The 14851-nt window shown below is 46.5% G+C and overlaps 2 protein-coding genes across 3 annotated transcripts in view; one reads left to right on the forward strand and one right to left on the reverse strand.

Moving 5' to 3' along the window:
• The window catches only part of PYGL (glycogen phosphorylase L), a 35277-nt gene extending 22994 nt beyond the window's left edge, over positions 1 to 12283 (forward strand). For both annotated transcript variants that reach the window (XM_048853114.2, XM_048853115.2), the window contains exons 11-21: positions 1863 to 2009; positions 4440 to 4603; positions 5131 to 5245; positions 6940 to 7041; positions 7129 to 7276; positions 7402 to 7460; positions 7878 to 8019; positions 9045 to 9252; positions 9856 to 9990; positions 11052 to 11118; positions 11886 to 12283. In XM_048853114.2, the coding sequence (XP_048709071.1) occupies positions 1863 to 2009; positions 4440 to 4603; positions 5131 to 5245; positions 6940 to 7041; positions 7129 to 7276; positions 7402 to 7460; positions 7878 to 8019; positions 9045 to 9252; positions 9856 to 9990; positions 11052 to 11118; positions 11886 to 12086 (1488 nt within the window). In that variant the 3' untranslated portion in view covers positions 12087 to 12283. The remainder of the gene's footprint in view (positions 1 to 1862; positions 2010 to 4439; positions 4604 to 5130; positions 5246 to 6939; positions 7042 to 7128; positions 7277 to 7401; positions 7461 to 7877; positions 8020 to 9044; positions 9253 to 9855; positions 9991 to 11051; positions 11119 to 11885) is intronic.
• Positions 12171 to 14851, reverse strand: part of ABHD12B (abhydrolase domain containing 12B) — a 37968-nt gene continuing 35287 nt past the window's right edge. The window contains exon 13 of the mRNA XM_048853117.2: positions 12171 to 13271. Within this exon, the coding sequence (XP_048709074.2) occupies positions 13247 to 13271 (25 nt within the window). The 3' untranslated portion in view covers positions 12171 to 13246. The remainder of the gene's footprint in view (positions 13272 to 14851) is intronic.

Below are 14851 nucleotides of genomic sequence, written 5' to 3' on the forward strand. Positions count from 1 at the left end.
CTGCCCGGTGACAGGCCCCCTGGGACTCCTACGCCCTATCCAACGCCCCCATCCCTGACCGCCCCTCCCCCAGAACCTCCAAAGCATCCAACCCCCCCTTCTCCCTGTCTGCCCCCCGAGACCCTCGGCCCCGGCCCGGCACCCTCAGCGTGTCGGAGCCAGACACGCTAAAGCAGTGATCCGCCGGAGCACGCAGCCCCGCCCCCCAGAGCGCTGCTTTATCACGTCCTATCCCAATTCGCGTTCTATCGGGGTAGAGGTGTACTACTGAAGAGGTCAATCTGCTCCATGCATAGCCCTACATTTTCAAAAGTCTGCTAACACTTTTGCATGTGTCAACATCAGATATATATACACCTTTATTATTATTTTATATATATATACACCTTTATTATTATTTTATATATAATATAAAAATAAATATGCCCAAGTTGGGTTGCATACACAAAGTGCATACACAAATCCTCACACAGTGCTTGCTCAGTGGGTTTGCACACATGCCAGTCAGATGTTCACCGATCTGTATCTATTCTTTATACATACTCTTGTTGCACTTGTAAGCTAACTGACTACCAACCATTTGGAAACTGAATCTTTTCCTGTGCAGCACAAAGCCATCGATGCAGAGATGCTCATTCCGTAATATGGGCACAGCCTGTTAAATAGAGATGATAGTCCTGTGTGCTTCTCTAAACAAAGGCTCACTATCGTAATAATGATTGTCTGACATTTATGTGGCAAGGATTTGTAAACGTGCTAAAACTTCTTAGCTACTTTTAGCTAGCTATTTTTAATCAATCAGGATACACTACCTTTCTCATGCAGGATATGGAACAGCAGCTGCCTGTAACAACTTCATCAATAATCTGCATCTTTAGAGCAGTAACTAAACTAGGATTTATGGAACCAATAACTAGCAGCCACAGACTGTACTGGTCAAACAGAACATTACAATCTGGAACTCTTATATAGGAGTTTAATAAAATTCCAGCATAAAAAAAGTTCACCATCCCATATGAGAATCCATGGGAGTTTGTTTAAAAAGCCTGTTTCTTCTGATCTGAAAGAAACAAGCAGAGCATTAAGGATCTGCAAAATCTGAGTCTTCCTGCTGGAAGCATCTATTGCAAGGAATGAAATTTCCCTTTGTTCAACAATGTTCTTGTTTGTCAGAAAGGCCTGTTTCATCATAGGTTATGAAGGAGACAATTGGAGTGACCAGCATAGATTGACAAGTTGTTTATTGGTATTAAAGTCATCCAAGAGGCCCCAAACGAGAACATAGCCCTGTTGTGCCAGGTGCTGTACATTTACCTAGTAAGAGCTGTCCGTTTACATAGAGGAGACACAGGAGGTGGCATCATCCCCACTTTACAGATGGCGAATGCAGATACAGGGCTTGTCTACACTTGAAATGTTACTGCTGCAGCCACACCACTGTAGGCACTACCCACGCCAATGGGGGGATGCGGTTCTCCTGTCGCTGTATTTAATCCGCCTCCCTGAGAGGGGTCTGTCTACATAGCAGGTGAGGGGGTTTAGGTCAGCTTAACTCTACCACTCATAGGTGTGGATTTTTCACACACCCCTCCCCCCCTCCCCAAGTGATGTAGTTAAACTGATTTAGTGTAGGCCAGGCTGCAGAGATTAAATTACTTTCCGGCTAAGCTTCAGGGAGTCTGCAGCAGACCCAGCCCCCAGGCACATACACCCCTACCCCCGCCTCGTGAGAGGACAATTTGTATCCCAGGACTGGGTCTGAGTAAAGTTTTGTCAGAGTGGGTAGTACGTGGGTGTTGTACAGGTTTGGGACATCCTTGGCTTTACTCTTTTAACCGTTAACCCCCTCTATTGAACGCCAGGCCTGGGATATCACCAAGCAGACCTTTGCCTACACAAACCACACGGTGCTCCCTGAAGCTCTAGAGCGCTGGCCGGTCGATCTCGTGGATAAGCTGCTCCCGAGACATCTGCAAATAATTTACGAAATAAACCAGAGGCATCTGGACGTAAGTAACTTGAAATGAAAGGGACACTCGCTCAGTGCTGAACGCATCCCGCTGTGGGAGGGGAAAGGAAGCATCCGGTATCTTTCTGTGCTGTGCCGGGGCGTGGTGGTCGTAATGGGCTGGCTTCTCTCTGACATGGAATCTGCATGTGTGACTGTGAGGATCTGTGCTGAATTTCTTTTTCAACAGAGGGTAGGGAAAAGAAGGGGGTCCTTGACATAAGGATTGGGCTAAACCACAGGCAATCCTTTTTTGCGTTTCCTCTTTATCCCATACTGGCTGTCTGATCTATCGATTTTTAACAAGAAGTCCCCCTGAGAAACAAAGTTGTTTTCCTCCTGAAATATTAAGCTCACTCTAGAGAAGATGGGGCTGACTCAGGAGTGTAAAATAAACAAGGGAGGGCTTAAATCTCAAGGACATTAAGGTCTCTTTGCACTCTGGCAGCACAAAGGGGCCTTAGTGTAAATGTGAAACCAAGCCAGGATGCAGATTAGTAAAATTTCTCTCTCTACTCCTGCCTCTCCCCCCTACTGCTGTATCAGTGGCCCTATAAGAAAGCTCAGAGTGGGGGGGGGGGGAATCAAACACTAAATTCGTTCCTAAAGGAGAAACTGGTGAATCAAACCACTTTGCCAGTGGGTAAAGATGCTTTGCCCAGACACACACAATATTTATTTATGGGAGCAGGGGAGACCGGATAATGCTGATTTTGTGGAGCATTGGATTTACCAGAGAGGGCAAAAACAAGTACTTGCAGATGTCAATGATCCAAACTCTTCACAAGGCTTCAAATGCAGCAAATGATGGGCAGGAGAGGAGAGAGGAACAAAACCGCTAGAATGGCAGTGTAACAGGGCACCGCAGCGCCTCCTGCTGGTTGATTTAGGAATTGTGGTGTCTCGCTCTCAGTTACTTTCTCTGTCTCCATTGTCCTCACAGTCGAACCCATGGACTGCGGCGTCCGCTTCTGGACACTGCCCTCTGACCATGCCCGCTCCGCTGGCTCTCTTCCCACCCCTTCTGGGGGACTGGCAGCTTCAGATTCTACCACTTGCCTCAGTGGCTAGCCCCTTCCTCCAAGGGTAAACTGCAGTCTGGCTTAGCCACTCTCATAACTGGCAAATGAGGGGGAAGGGGAGACCCAGGCCCGTCTGCTACTCTGGGCCCTGACCCAGGGACCCTCTAGCAGCATCCACTTACTGCCCCCCTCAAACTCTCCTCTACTGCCTGCTTCCCTGGGCCACTTCCCATAGCCACAGCACCTTCTCTGCCCCTTTGTGTCAGGGCCCCAGTGCGGCAGTTGTCCGCCTAGAGCTCCCCCAGCCTCTGTCTTGTCCTTGTCTTGGGTGCTTCTCCCTTCACCCACCAGGGAGAGACTGCACTCCTCTCTGCCCTGCAGCCTTCTTATAGGGCCCAGCCTGGCCCTGATAGGCTGCTTTCAAGCCTCCACTTGATTGGCTGGCGCTCTGCACAGCCTCTCTGGCTTGCTTTAACCCCTTTCATGCCAGAGTGGGGCAGCTACCCTGCTACAGGCAGCAACAGAGCTCAAAGCAGAATTCAGTTGTGCCGCCATCCGGGCTGCCTGGAACGCGGTGCTGTTATAACTCATGTAGAGGATGATACAGTGCGGCTGTTCCTAACAAGGCCCATTACACTGCTTTGTCTGGGATGTGCAGCGCACGCTCCGGAGTGGATCGGCCCTATAGAACTCCTTATTGTTCTGTTCTGGGACTTCTGATGCTGTTGGTCCCATTGTCCATTTCTCTGATGCCTCTTAGGCCTGGCCCACTGTCAGTGACTCACGATTCACAGCAGCACCGCCGCTGGCTGGCTGTAGCTAACCTTAGAGAGACAAGGTGGACGAGGTAATAGCTTTTATTGGACCAGCTTCTCTTCGTGAAAGGGAGAAGCTTTCGAGCTTACACAGAACTCATCAGGTCAAGTATACTTAATCCTGTTTTATACTGGCCCATACAGGTGGCTGTTCTTATTTGTGGACAGGGATGGCTTTTTTTGTTCTGGTTATTTTGGGATTGATTGAGTTGTAGAGTGACTGACCTTATTGATGCTCGAACGTATCCACGATCTAGTTGCTGTGGATCTTTTTTCTTAAAAATCATTACAGCACATTTTTGAATTTGTCGTTTGGACGATACTTGAATCCCAAATCTGTTTTCCAAAATTTCGATCTATTCCCATATCAAAACTGAAGCTGTTCTTTATAACCTGAATTTTACAAAGGCTTCAGATGGCCCCAGAGACCTACGTAGGATTGGGTTTTACCATACAGCAGTCCTTGCATTGATCAGACCCCAGATGCTATTAGGGCAGAGGGTGTGCTTTCCTTCTGCTGGCTAAGAGAGCAGCTGATCTTAATGCCCAATTATAGATATCAAATTTATGACTGGCCTTTATCCCATCTCACAGAAAGTTGCAGCCCTGTTTCCTAATGATCTTGACCGTCTGAGAAGAATGTCCCTGATTGAAGAAGGAGGAGTCAAGAGAATCAACATGGCCCATCTCTGCATCATTGGCTCGCATGCTGTTAATGGCGTAGCAAAGATCCACTCTGATATCGTGAAGACTCAGGTGTAAGTTAGAAAAACTATAAATGTGGCTGATGGCAATGGATGAATTGCAAAGTACAGCAGTGCCTGACCCTGTTCAGTAGGACGTCTGAAATCAAGACTGGAGTACAACTAAGTAAAATTCTTATAAAATGGAAAACAGGCGTTGTCTGAGTCAGGATCAAATCAGCAAAGTGCAGAGCATTTGTGACTGATGCCAAGAGCAAGCCAGGATTAGCAATTGTTACATTTATTTATGAACGAATGTTAATGTAATAGAAATGGGCCGTAAAATTAGCCTTTTTTCCCCTTAATTCCCCACCATTGCAACTCCCACTTGTAATGGTGCAGGAAGGGAGATTCTGACAGTAAGCAACTAGCCCAGAGCCATGCAGCGAGTCAACCATTGTCCAAGCTGGGAGTAGAATTTGCAATCCTGTGCTCTAGACAATGCTGCCTGTATGCATGGATGCCCACTCAGATAACAGCTTCGCACTGAGCATGGAAGAATAGCCTCTCAGAATAAGACCATTACCTTGTCCTTGTCCTAGATTCAAGGACTTTGCTGACCTGGAACCAGAGAAGTTTCAGAATAAGACCAATGGAATCACCCCCAGGCGCTGGCTCTTGCTTTGCAACCCAGGACTAGCAGAGCTCATAGCAGAGGTAACTACAGCACCTCTGTATGTACATGTCCTGGGAGCATGTGGGAAAGAGGGCTTGGGCACGATGTTAAAATGGTAACCAACTTTTTCTCCAAGTGAGGCACGGCTTTGGGAGTGCCCTCTGCACCCTCACTGAACACAGCAGCTGGATGCCTCTGCATCAGTGATGGCTGCTCAGATGCATGTCTCTCTGGGGGGGGGTTGGTCTCCCCATGGGGGCAGCACTAGATTCAAGAGCTGGAAACCTAGGCACTGACTTCCCCTCTGCCCTGTGGGTGCTCGACCCCGTCTCCTCCATCCTGCCCCCGGACCACTGTTGCCCCGCCCCAATTCCACCCCCAGCCCCGCCTCTTTACCGCCTCCTCCCCTGAGCACGCTGTGTCCTCCCTCCTCCCCCTCCGTCCCAGAAAGTCCTAAGCGCCGCCAAACATCTGTTAGGTGGCGGGCGGGAAGTGCTGGGAGGGGGAGGAGCGGGGACATGGCATGCTCAGGGGAGGAGGAGGCCAGGTGGGGGCGGGGGGAGCTTGGCTGCCGGTGGGGGCGGAGCATCTGCTAATTTTTCCCCGTGGGTGCTCCAGCCCCGCAGCACCCACGGAGTCGGTGCCTATGGCTGGGAATAAAGGAAAAAGCAGCTGCTCCCCTCCAGTTCCACCCACTGGTCACCCTGTCCCCCCTCGTCTTCCAGCCCCAGACAGTGAAGCAAAGGCTGAGGGTCTCTTTCAAGGCTGGCAGTTGCCGGAGAGAATTTGTATTGGAAACTGCTTTATTCAGACTGTTTTCTCCCGGCCTGGAATATCTCTCAGCGTTCCTGGGTGGGAAAACTACCCAGACTGCCTTCAAAAGCCTGCTTAAAATACTGGTCCTCCATCTCATGAGAAGCTATCAAGGGACTTCCTGTGTCTCTTTGAGAGTATTCCTGCCCCCACTCTGCCCTGTACAGTAGCGTCCCTGTGAGCCAGAGAGTGAGTGAGTGCAGGGTGCTCCCACCTTGTTCACTAATGCTGCAGCCAGAGGGAGCAGTGAAAGTGTTTTTTAAAAGAATCCTTAAGATTTTTTATTATTATTATTTTCGAGCTTTGGAGAATTGAAAACTACCTTGAGTTTCTTACTCCTTGTCTCTTTGTGGGTGGTACAAAGACATGCACAGGACTTGGGCCCCGGTACACTTTCCCCAAAGGGAAAGAGCTGTGCCTTTCAAAATATTGCTACAGATTGACAAGCCCAGCATTCAAAAATGTCTGAGGGTCTGCCTTTTAACTCCCATTTGGAGCAGGGACCTATTGGAATAAACCCTAGTTAGAGAGTCCAAAATCCCAAGCCACTCAAGCCCAGATCCTAGGCTCTTGACCACATGGCTAGTGAAGCCAAGTTGGCAAATATGTTCTGAAACTCTCCACGGGAGAGGGATTGCGGGGGGCTTGACTTTGGACCTCTGACCTCTAACTCTTTCAATTTAAAACTGGCCAACCTTTTCCAAACCTTGTTTGTCATTTTAGTTTTCAGCCTGTTGAGTTAAAATTTCTTGAACAAAAGTGCTGTCTATAGAAAATATTGATCCCTCCCTGAAGTTAGAACACCCTGGATTCTGTATCAGTCTGCCTGGACTGAGCTAAATTTGCACCATCTGTGTAAAAAGGCTATTCAGTAACTCTAGAGATGAACGTATTGAATTACTTAATGTTATTTTTATTACAGAAAATAGGAGAGGACTATGTGAAAGATCTAAGTCAGCTGATAAAGCTGCATAAGTTTGTTAATGACGATATCTTCATTCGGGAGGTTTCCAAAGTGAAACAGGTAAGGGATTAGGGAATCTCTGGACAAGCCACGGGATGGTGTGAACTCCGTTGTGTGCAATAATGCCCTTTTTTAACTGCTCCGCAGGAGAATAAAGTCAAGTTTGCCCAGTTCTTGGAGAAGGAATACAAAGTGAAGATTAACCCTTCCTCCATGTTTGATGTGCATGTGAAGAGAATCCACGAATACAAGCGTCAGCTCATGAACTGCCTGCACGTTATCACCCTGTACAACCGTAAGTCACTCACCCGCTGTCTGTCTTTCTGAAGGAGACAATCTGACCTGGGCAAGTGTGGATAGGTACTGAAAGTCTGCAACACCTGTTCTGAAAATGTTAGGTAATTTCACATTTCCTTTTAGGCATAAAGAGAGATCCTATGAAGCCATTTGTGCCTAGGACAGTTGTTATTGGAGGCAAAGTAAGTTAATCCCACCGGGCTTTGTGTAAGGGGGGGGGGTATGACACTTCATGGGGGAGACTTTCAAAAGCACTTAAGGGATTTAGGAGCATAAAAGTCCCACTCCCTTTTAATGGGATTTTACCTTTGGAAAAATCTACCTCTTATGGTAGCATCTGAAAGGTTTCAGCGCCCCACTGAACTTGGCAAAGCACAAACCTAGAATAATTGACAGTCCCTGCCCCAGAGAGTTTACAGTCAAAATGACAAGATAACTGGTGGATGCAAGAAACAAGCGGGCTGGGGTATGGAGGGGAAAAAGACAAGGTAACAAGGGTGTTCCAACAAACTAGCTGTGTGAGCAAAATGGCAGTCAAAGAATGTGGGTGTACAATTATTAACAGCCTTGCTAATCTTCAGCCTGTGGCTCTTTTCTAGGCTGCTCCTGGATACCACATGGCTAAAATGATCATCAAACTCATTACAGCTGTGGGTCATGTGGTGAACAATGACCCTGTGGTTGGAAACAAGTTGAAAGTCATCTTTCTGGAGAACTACCGAGTGTCCCTGGCTGAAAAAGGTAAAGTGCTCAGAGCCGTGGGAGAGGCTGCATGCGCAGTATGGTTTGGAGGAGGACGTAACTGCCATTACAATAAAGCTGCCAAGTAATTTTAGATCAGCCTGTCTAACTGGGTGCAGTTAAGATTTTTCTTCCCTACCTAGAGCTTGTACGCGCTGCTGCTTATATGTAGACCGACGAGCCGAAGCACGGCTGGAAGGGTTAACAGCAGTTTCCCTTTCAGAGTGAGCGAGAGTGTGGGTATGTTCTTCCACTTTGTTACCTGGATTGACAAGCTACTACTTCACCGCTTTTTCTGTGTGTGTGCGCTTTAAACCAAAACAAGGTTCTCCTGTGGAGCTTACAACTGTAGTTGTGTCTCATAGCTGTGTCAACACTGCAAGAGCTCGAGAGAGAGTTGGATCTTCTAGAGTTGGGTTGTCTTGAAAATTCCATCTCTGTGCACGCTGTGGTGGTAAAATAAACCAGCAATTCAAACAGCAAGAATAAGTCTCCTAAACACGAACACTGCCTAAGAACTGCAGAGGAGAATGATCTCTGATCTAAAGTTCTCCAAGCAGTGTGCAATCTTACCTAGTATAAGTTTTTTATGATGATTTAGGAATGAAGCTATGGCCAGAATTCTAAGGCCCTGATCCTGCAAGAGGATCTATGCAGACATCTGTATGGATTCAGCGTTCCATCTACACAAAGCCAGTTGTAGGATCAGGAGCCTAAGTTTGAAAACATGTATTCTGAAGGATGGATTTAAAAAGTGTCCATATCGATTAGGAAGCTGTAGTAGGCTGGTATGTCCTGCCAGTGTCTTTTTAAAGCCAGGTCCCAAGCTGCAGCCAACTTTTCAATCAGTATAAATCCCTAGAACTAGGAGCCAACACAACACCAATCCAAGGATGCTAATGGATGCTGCTCTTAAACTGGGCAGTGATGCCAAGGATGGATTCCTGTTTAGACTTTAAATTGACTCTCATGGAATTGGGAACGAAGCCAGTAATTATGACCCTCTTAATGCATTTTATTGGCAGTGATTCCAGCGACCGACCTGTCTGAACAGATTTCCACAGCAGGTACTGAAGCGTCCGGTACAGGAAACATGAAATTCATGCTGAATGGAGCCCTGACCATTGGGACCATGGATGGAGCAAATGTTGAAATGGCAGAGGAGGCTGGAGAAGAGAACTTGTTCATCTTTGGCATGAGGATCCAGGATGTTGCAGAGCTGGACAAGAAAGGGTGAGGTTCTTGTATAGCATTATATGAAGGAGAGCTTTGGGGTGGGGGGGAAATAAGTCAGTCCCCTGGGCTGGACCTTTATACCAATGAAGCTTTGAATCACACTGCTGGCCAACGGCTCCAAAACTTGTCTCTCTCAGTCTCTCTCATCAGCAGCAGTTGATCCAATAATAGGTATTACCTCACCCACCTTGTGTGTCTCATATCCTGATCCAACATGACTACAATCACTCTGAACTTCAGCCTTTGTGCATTCAGACTGCCGCTTGGCTTGGAAGCCCAGCCTTGGAGGGTAGCTTTGCTCAAAGAAGGGGCATTGCTGTAATCCAGCCTTGGAGGCTGCATAGGCATGGGTTTACCTTGGCAAGGAACAAAACCATTAGGAAGTGGTGCAACTTCTGAATACCATGCAGGTGGAAAGAGCTGCCCTTAAAGGTCTGTTGCATCAAAAGGACTACAGCAGTAGAGGGCACCAGAGCACCGGACTAGTGAATTAACCGTGGCAGTAGGTAAAATTAGCTTCAGGATTCATCACTGTTAAATTGTTAGAACAAACAGATGTTTAAAATGGCTTGTTAAACATCTTCCCTCTCTGCATCTCAGGTACAATGCTCAGGAATACTATGACAAGCTTCCTGAATTGAAGCAGGCCATTGATCAGATCAAGAGTGGCTTCTTCTCTCCGACGCAACCTGACCTTTTCAATGAAGTGACCAACATGCTGTTCCACCATGACAGGTAGGAACCACCTCTGAAATACTAACTCTGGGGCAGGAGATGGCTTAGTGGTATCAGCATTCAGTTCAAAATACCTGTGTTCCCTGGCACCAAGTAGAGACCCCAGCAGGGTCCATTTAGGTCTTCATCCTTCCAAGAGGGGGGTGGGGGAGGTGTTTTTCAGATGTGGCTTGAGGAGCTGAAGTCCAGTCTCCTCCATTCAGTCCATGGCACTTATCAGTTTGCTGCAGTATATTTAGCCAAAACTCTTTGGAGCACAGATTTGCAATGTACTGGCTGCCACTTATCTTCCTCACTGTCACGCTCTCCCCCTGAGGTGACTGTATTTCAGAGTGCTATACTGATGAAAAAGCAATTTAGGATCCTTTGGGGGTGAAAGGCTCTCTACAATTCTAACATTTTAGAACTGATGTAGAATTGATTTTTAGCAGTTTTTTTTAATATTCCTCTTGGGAACATAAAACTGATACATTTGGGCACATGCCTTTGTCACAAGCGTACACAGATGATGTTCCTGTGCCGTGAGGCTTCTTAATAGCCTTTTTGAATGGTACAGCCTGTATTTCTCCGAGAATATGAACAGTAACCAGGATGTCACTTGCTGCTCTTTCCCTATTTCAGGCCAGGAGGAGGGTGTTTTGTGTCTTGCAGTGCTTGGACTAAAAGCTCTCTGTGACAGAGGATGTTGTACCTATTATGTGGGCAGCTGCTTTGAAATTGTAGGCACTATGGGAATACATAATGTTAGCTCCCATGACATCTTGTCTTCCTTGAATGTCTGGTGTACCATTGTCTCGGCTGGTCTGTACTATCCCTCTTTCCATTGACAACTCGATACAGGCCAGGATGGGGGAGTTCTAGGAAAACAGGTTGAAGACTTTCAAACAAGTCAGGAATACATGTTTTGTGAAGTATTTCCCCGTGTGTGTCAATTCTCAGCTCTAAACAGGGCAGACCACTGAGCATTTTAGTTTATTAATATTAGTTAGCTGTCACCCAGGTATATAAAATGTCTGTAGGAGCAGGGTGAGTGACTTGCACTTTTTTCTTTGCTCTAATAGGTTTAAAGTATTTGCAGATTATGAGGCATATGTCAAATGCCAAGACAAAGTCAGCCAGCTGTATATGGTAAGAATGGGACAGGAACAATCCAGGGTGGGCTGGAATGGGATTGGATCCCTACTGCAAGTTAGAACATCTTGAAAGCTGCTCTTAACTTGTTCCAGGGCATACTGGGTTAATCTGGTAAATCCCCTGCTATAACCCACTGTATCTACTGGTTTAGCCCACTGCATCTACCTGTAGAGACTTACCAGTTAGTGAATATAATGGCAGATTGAGCACTGATTATTTTAGAGCTTAACTGAGGATAGTGACCGACTTCTGCCTGTCTCCATCAGTTGGTGGGTGGCTGAGGGAGCAAGAAACTTGCAATCTGCTGGAGGCTATAGTTGGGGGCCCTGCTCTTCAAATTGCTCACTAGGATCTCCATTAGCAAAAATGTATTTGAGCCAATTGGCTCTTCAAAAAGCTGGCATTGTTCACTATGCACTCAAGCAGAGCAGCTGATCCTGAGCAGTGTGCAAAGCTTTGTGTCCAAATACTTAAATATGAAAGTGACCTTCAGGCACGTCTTCACTGGAACAGGATCATGTAGGCCAGCAACTTGGAGAGGTTTGGTTGGCACAGCACAAGTTTTTCTAAAATTGCCCTCACTCAAACTTTAGACACTGTCCCTGTTGGGTACTATAGTAATGCTGCTGTTCCCTTCAAGGCTGGTGTCTAACCATAGTCCTAGATAGGAGTTTACCAGTCCTTTCAGGCACTCGGTAGAACAGATACAATTCCTGCAAGGACTATCAGCATTTACATGATGTGATCTGGTCTATCCACAGAACGCTAAGGAGTGGACCAAACTGGTTATTAGAAACATAGCTGCCTCTGGGAAGTTCTCCAGTGACAGGACCATTAAGGAATACGCCCGGGATATCTGGAATGTGGAGCCTTCTGACACAAAGATTCCTCCACCTAATGAACCAAGGGATGTGGTTGATGACAAGAATTCCAGTTGTACAACTGAAAAGCTGAAGATGTAGTTCTGAGAAGACTCTGCTGTGCAAGCTGCCTGTAGTAAAGATGTGGTGTAAGCATTGTTATACATACATACATTCCCATAATGGTTTAGTGGATATCTTTTTATTGTCTTTAAGGTTTCTCTGAGTCGAGGTGTTAGGAATGTTCAAATACAACTGCTTGCTTTTGGTGCTGGAATAAAAGTGCCAATTGAAATATCCACTGCACTCACTGTGGTTTACTTAAGCCTAAAGTCAGAACCTGGGATTGCTTGTGTAGACTCAGCCAGGCGATTTTACTGTACCTGTCCTCAAGTCAGATGTTACATAAAATGTCACAAGGGAAGTAGGGGGGGGAAGGAAGGAAGGAAAATAGGCCCAACTAGTCTAACTAGACACACACAAGTAGTAATAGGTTTCCTCAGGAGCAAGGGTGATAGTAATAGGCTTTGTTTCAGCAGAAGGAAAAACTGACCAAAACCTCCCTTGCTGTAAACTAAGTGTTGTAACTGCAGGGGGCACAGAACACTGCCCTTAACTGTTACCTTTCCTCAAGACTGAGCATGCACAGTTCTAACCTTTGATCACTTTCTATTCTCCCATGGGTTCTAATTTCCTAAAGAACTGGACTTAGCACTGAGGCAACCTCAGCAGGAGTATTGAGAGCAAGATAATTACCTCCCCACCTGAACACTCAGAGCCTTTCCAGCCCTCCACTGGACAGCCCTCTACGAACACTGGCCTCATCACTACCCCATAGTCATACTCCAGATATTAAGCACCCTGTTCCTACTAAGGTGTTAAGATAAAGTCCAATTCTGTGCTGACTAGTAACTTGACTACACAATTTGGAGTTTCACAGATGTGATGTCTGTAAAAACAGCCATAGAGGGGCTTATTTATCACTTCAAAAACTGCTTACATTTAGTGCAGCCCTTAGTTTTAAGCTCTTAAGAAGAAAACAAAGTTTAGTGTAAAGTAAACTTTACCCTACCTGAGTACAGCTTAGGGTAGGGGGAAGCTATTTTGCCAGTAGCAGGTCTGTCTACACAAATGTATTTAGTCCATTTGCTGATTAAAATCAAATCAACTTTCTATTGTAGTTTTGTTGAAAGTCTCTGCCATGATGTGGCTGCAGCTGTAAGTGCACCCATGGTGATTAACATACATTGCAGTAGCTGGTATCACTTGATGTTCTTCAGGAAGTCTCTGCAACAAAACAAGTAATGTTAAACTATCCTATTCTAATGGCTAAATGTTTAATATGTATCTTCCCCTGAAAGAAGGTAAGTTAGACTAGATAAACTTGCCCCTGTGGTATACTAATACAGGACTTGTTCTACAGGCCCCTTAAGGACTGTGCTCATTACAGATGCTGGGCTGAGTACTCCAGTAACTAATTATTGAATTGACCCTCCAAAGGAAGCAGCAGCCAGTGCCTCTGGAATACTAACCTGTGAAAGGCTGAGGGCTCCTGACAGAGTGGTGCAAGAGCTAGGTACTCACTATACTAGGGATTCCCACACTGGTACATACAGTCCCCAGAGATCTCAGATGCAGGATACGGGGGAGAAAGATTCATTGCATTTTCAGACTAGGTCTTCCAGCTGAAGCTTTAAAACTGAATGTTAAACACCAATACTTACTTCAACATGTACCCATGTGAACACACAGATACTGCACTCTAAAATACTCCTAGGGGAATTCTGCACATTGTCAACATAAGACTATATAATCATGCATTTCAATTTTGGTAATTTTTCAAAATACCAGTCAGCAAGTATGTTTAACAATACAGGAGTAGAGATTAAAAAACCACCTTTGACAACCCAGTTCTCTGCCTGCCCTCCCCCCCAGCAGAGGGAGAAACAGCCTGATGCTGGGTCCCAAGCTGATTAGGAGTTTCCTGCACACCTCCCCTCCTTCCTTCAGGGCAGGCAGAGAACTACAGATGCCCAGAACATACTGTAGAAGGGAGTGTGTGTGTGGTGACTCACTTAACATAGTTAAGATGCATTTTTCAGGAACATATGTGAAATAAAGCAAATCCAATTTCCCCATAAGAATTAATGTAAATTGGGGGGCGGTTAGGTTCCAGACAAACTCTCACCAGACAAGACACATCTACACTAAGTTTTGAATGATTGTGAAGCTTGGTTGAGGTGGAGGAGTCAGAGGGTGGGATATTTCCTAGGGAATGTCTTGCTGCTAAATGATGAACTAGCACTTGGCTGAGCCCTCAAGGGTTAATACACTTAATGTAGCCTCACACTCTACAAGGCAGCAGAGAGGAAACAATAGATACAGGGCAGTATCTGCAAACACTTCCCTGCAAAAATGGAACATGATGATGAGCCCCCACTATCCAGCTAGAGCACATGTGCAGCACTTTGGAAAGTCAGCACCTTTAGCTGTAAGGGTACATGCATATGAGGCAGGCAGGCATTGCCCCTTTAAGCAGCTCAGACAGGAAGCAACAGCTTCTAGCAAGCTGCCCTGTCCCCTCCTCTGCTTTGTGGAGAGAGGGTATAGAGCAGGGGGGACATCTTTATCAGCCCCCCTCTCCCCTGCAGGAAGCTCCCAGGAGAGGGCAGGGCAGGAGCAGCACAGCAGAACTGCTACTGGGCAGCTGCTGAGCCACATACCTTGGCTTACAGGGAAGTTGGGGGAGCCCACCCCCCTGGTTCTAATCCTAGGGTGACCAGATGTCCCAATTTTGGGGTGTCCTATATAGGTTCCTGTTACACCCCACCCCCCTCCCACTGGTCACCCTATCTAATCCAGTGGAC

This window comes from Caretta caretta, chromosome 6 (assembly GCF_965140235.1).
Source record: "Caretta caretta isolate rCarCar2 chromosome 6, rCarCar1.hap1, whole genome shotgun sequence".
In the NCBI taxonomy this organism is placed as follows: Eukaryota; Metazoa; Chordata; order Testudines; family Cheloniidae; genus Caretta; species Caretta caretta.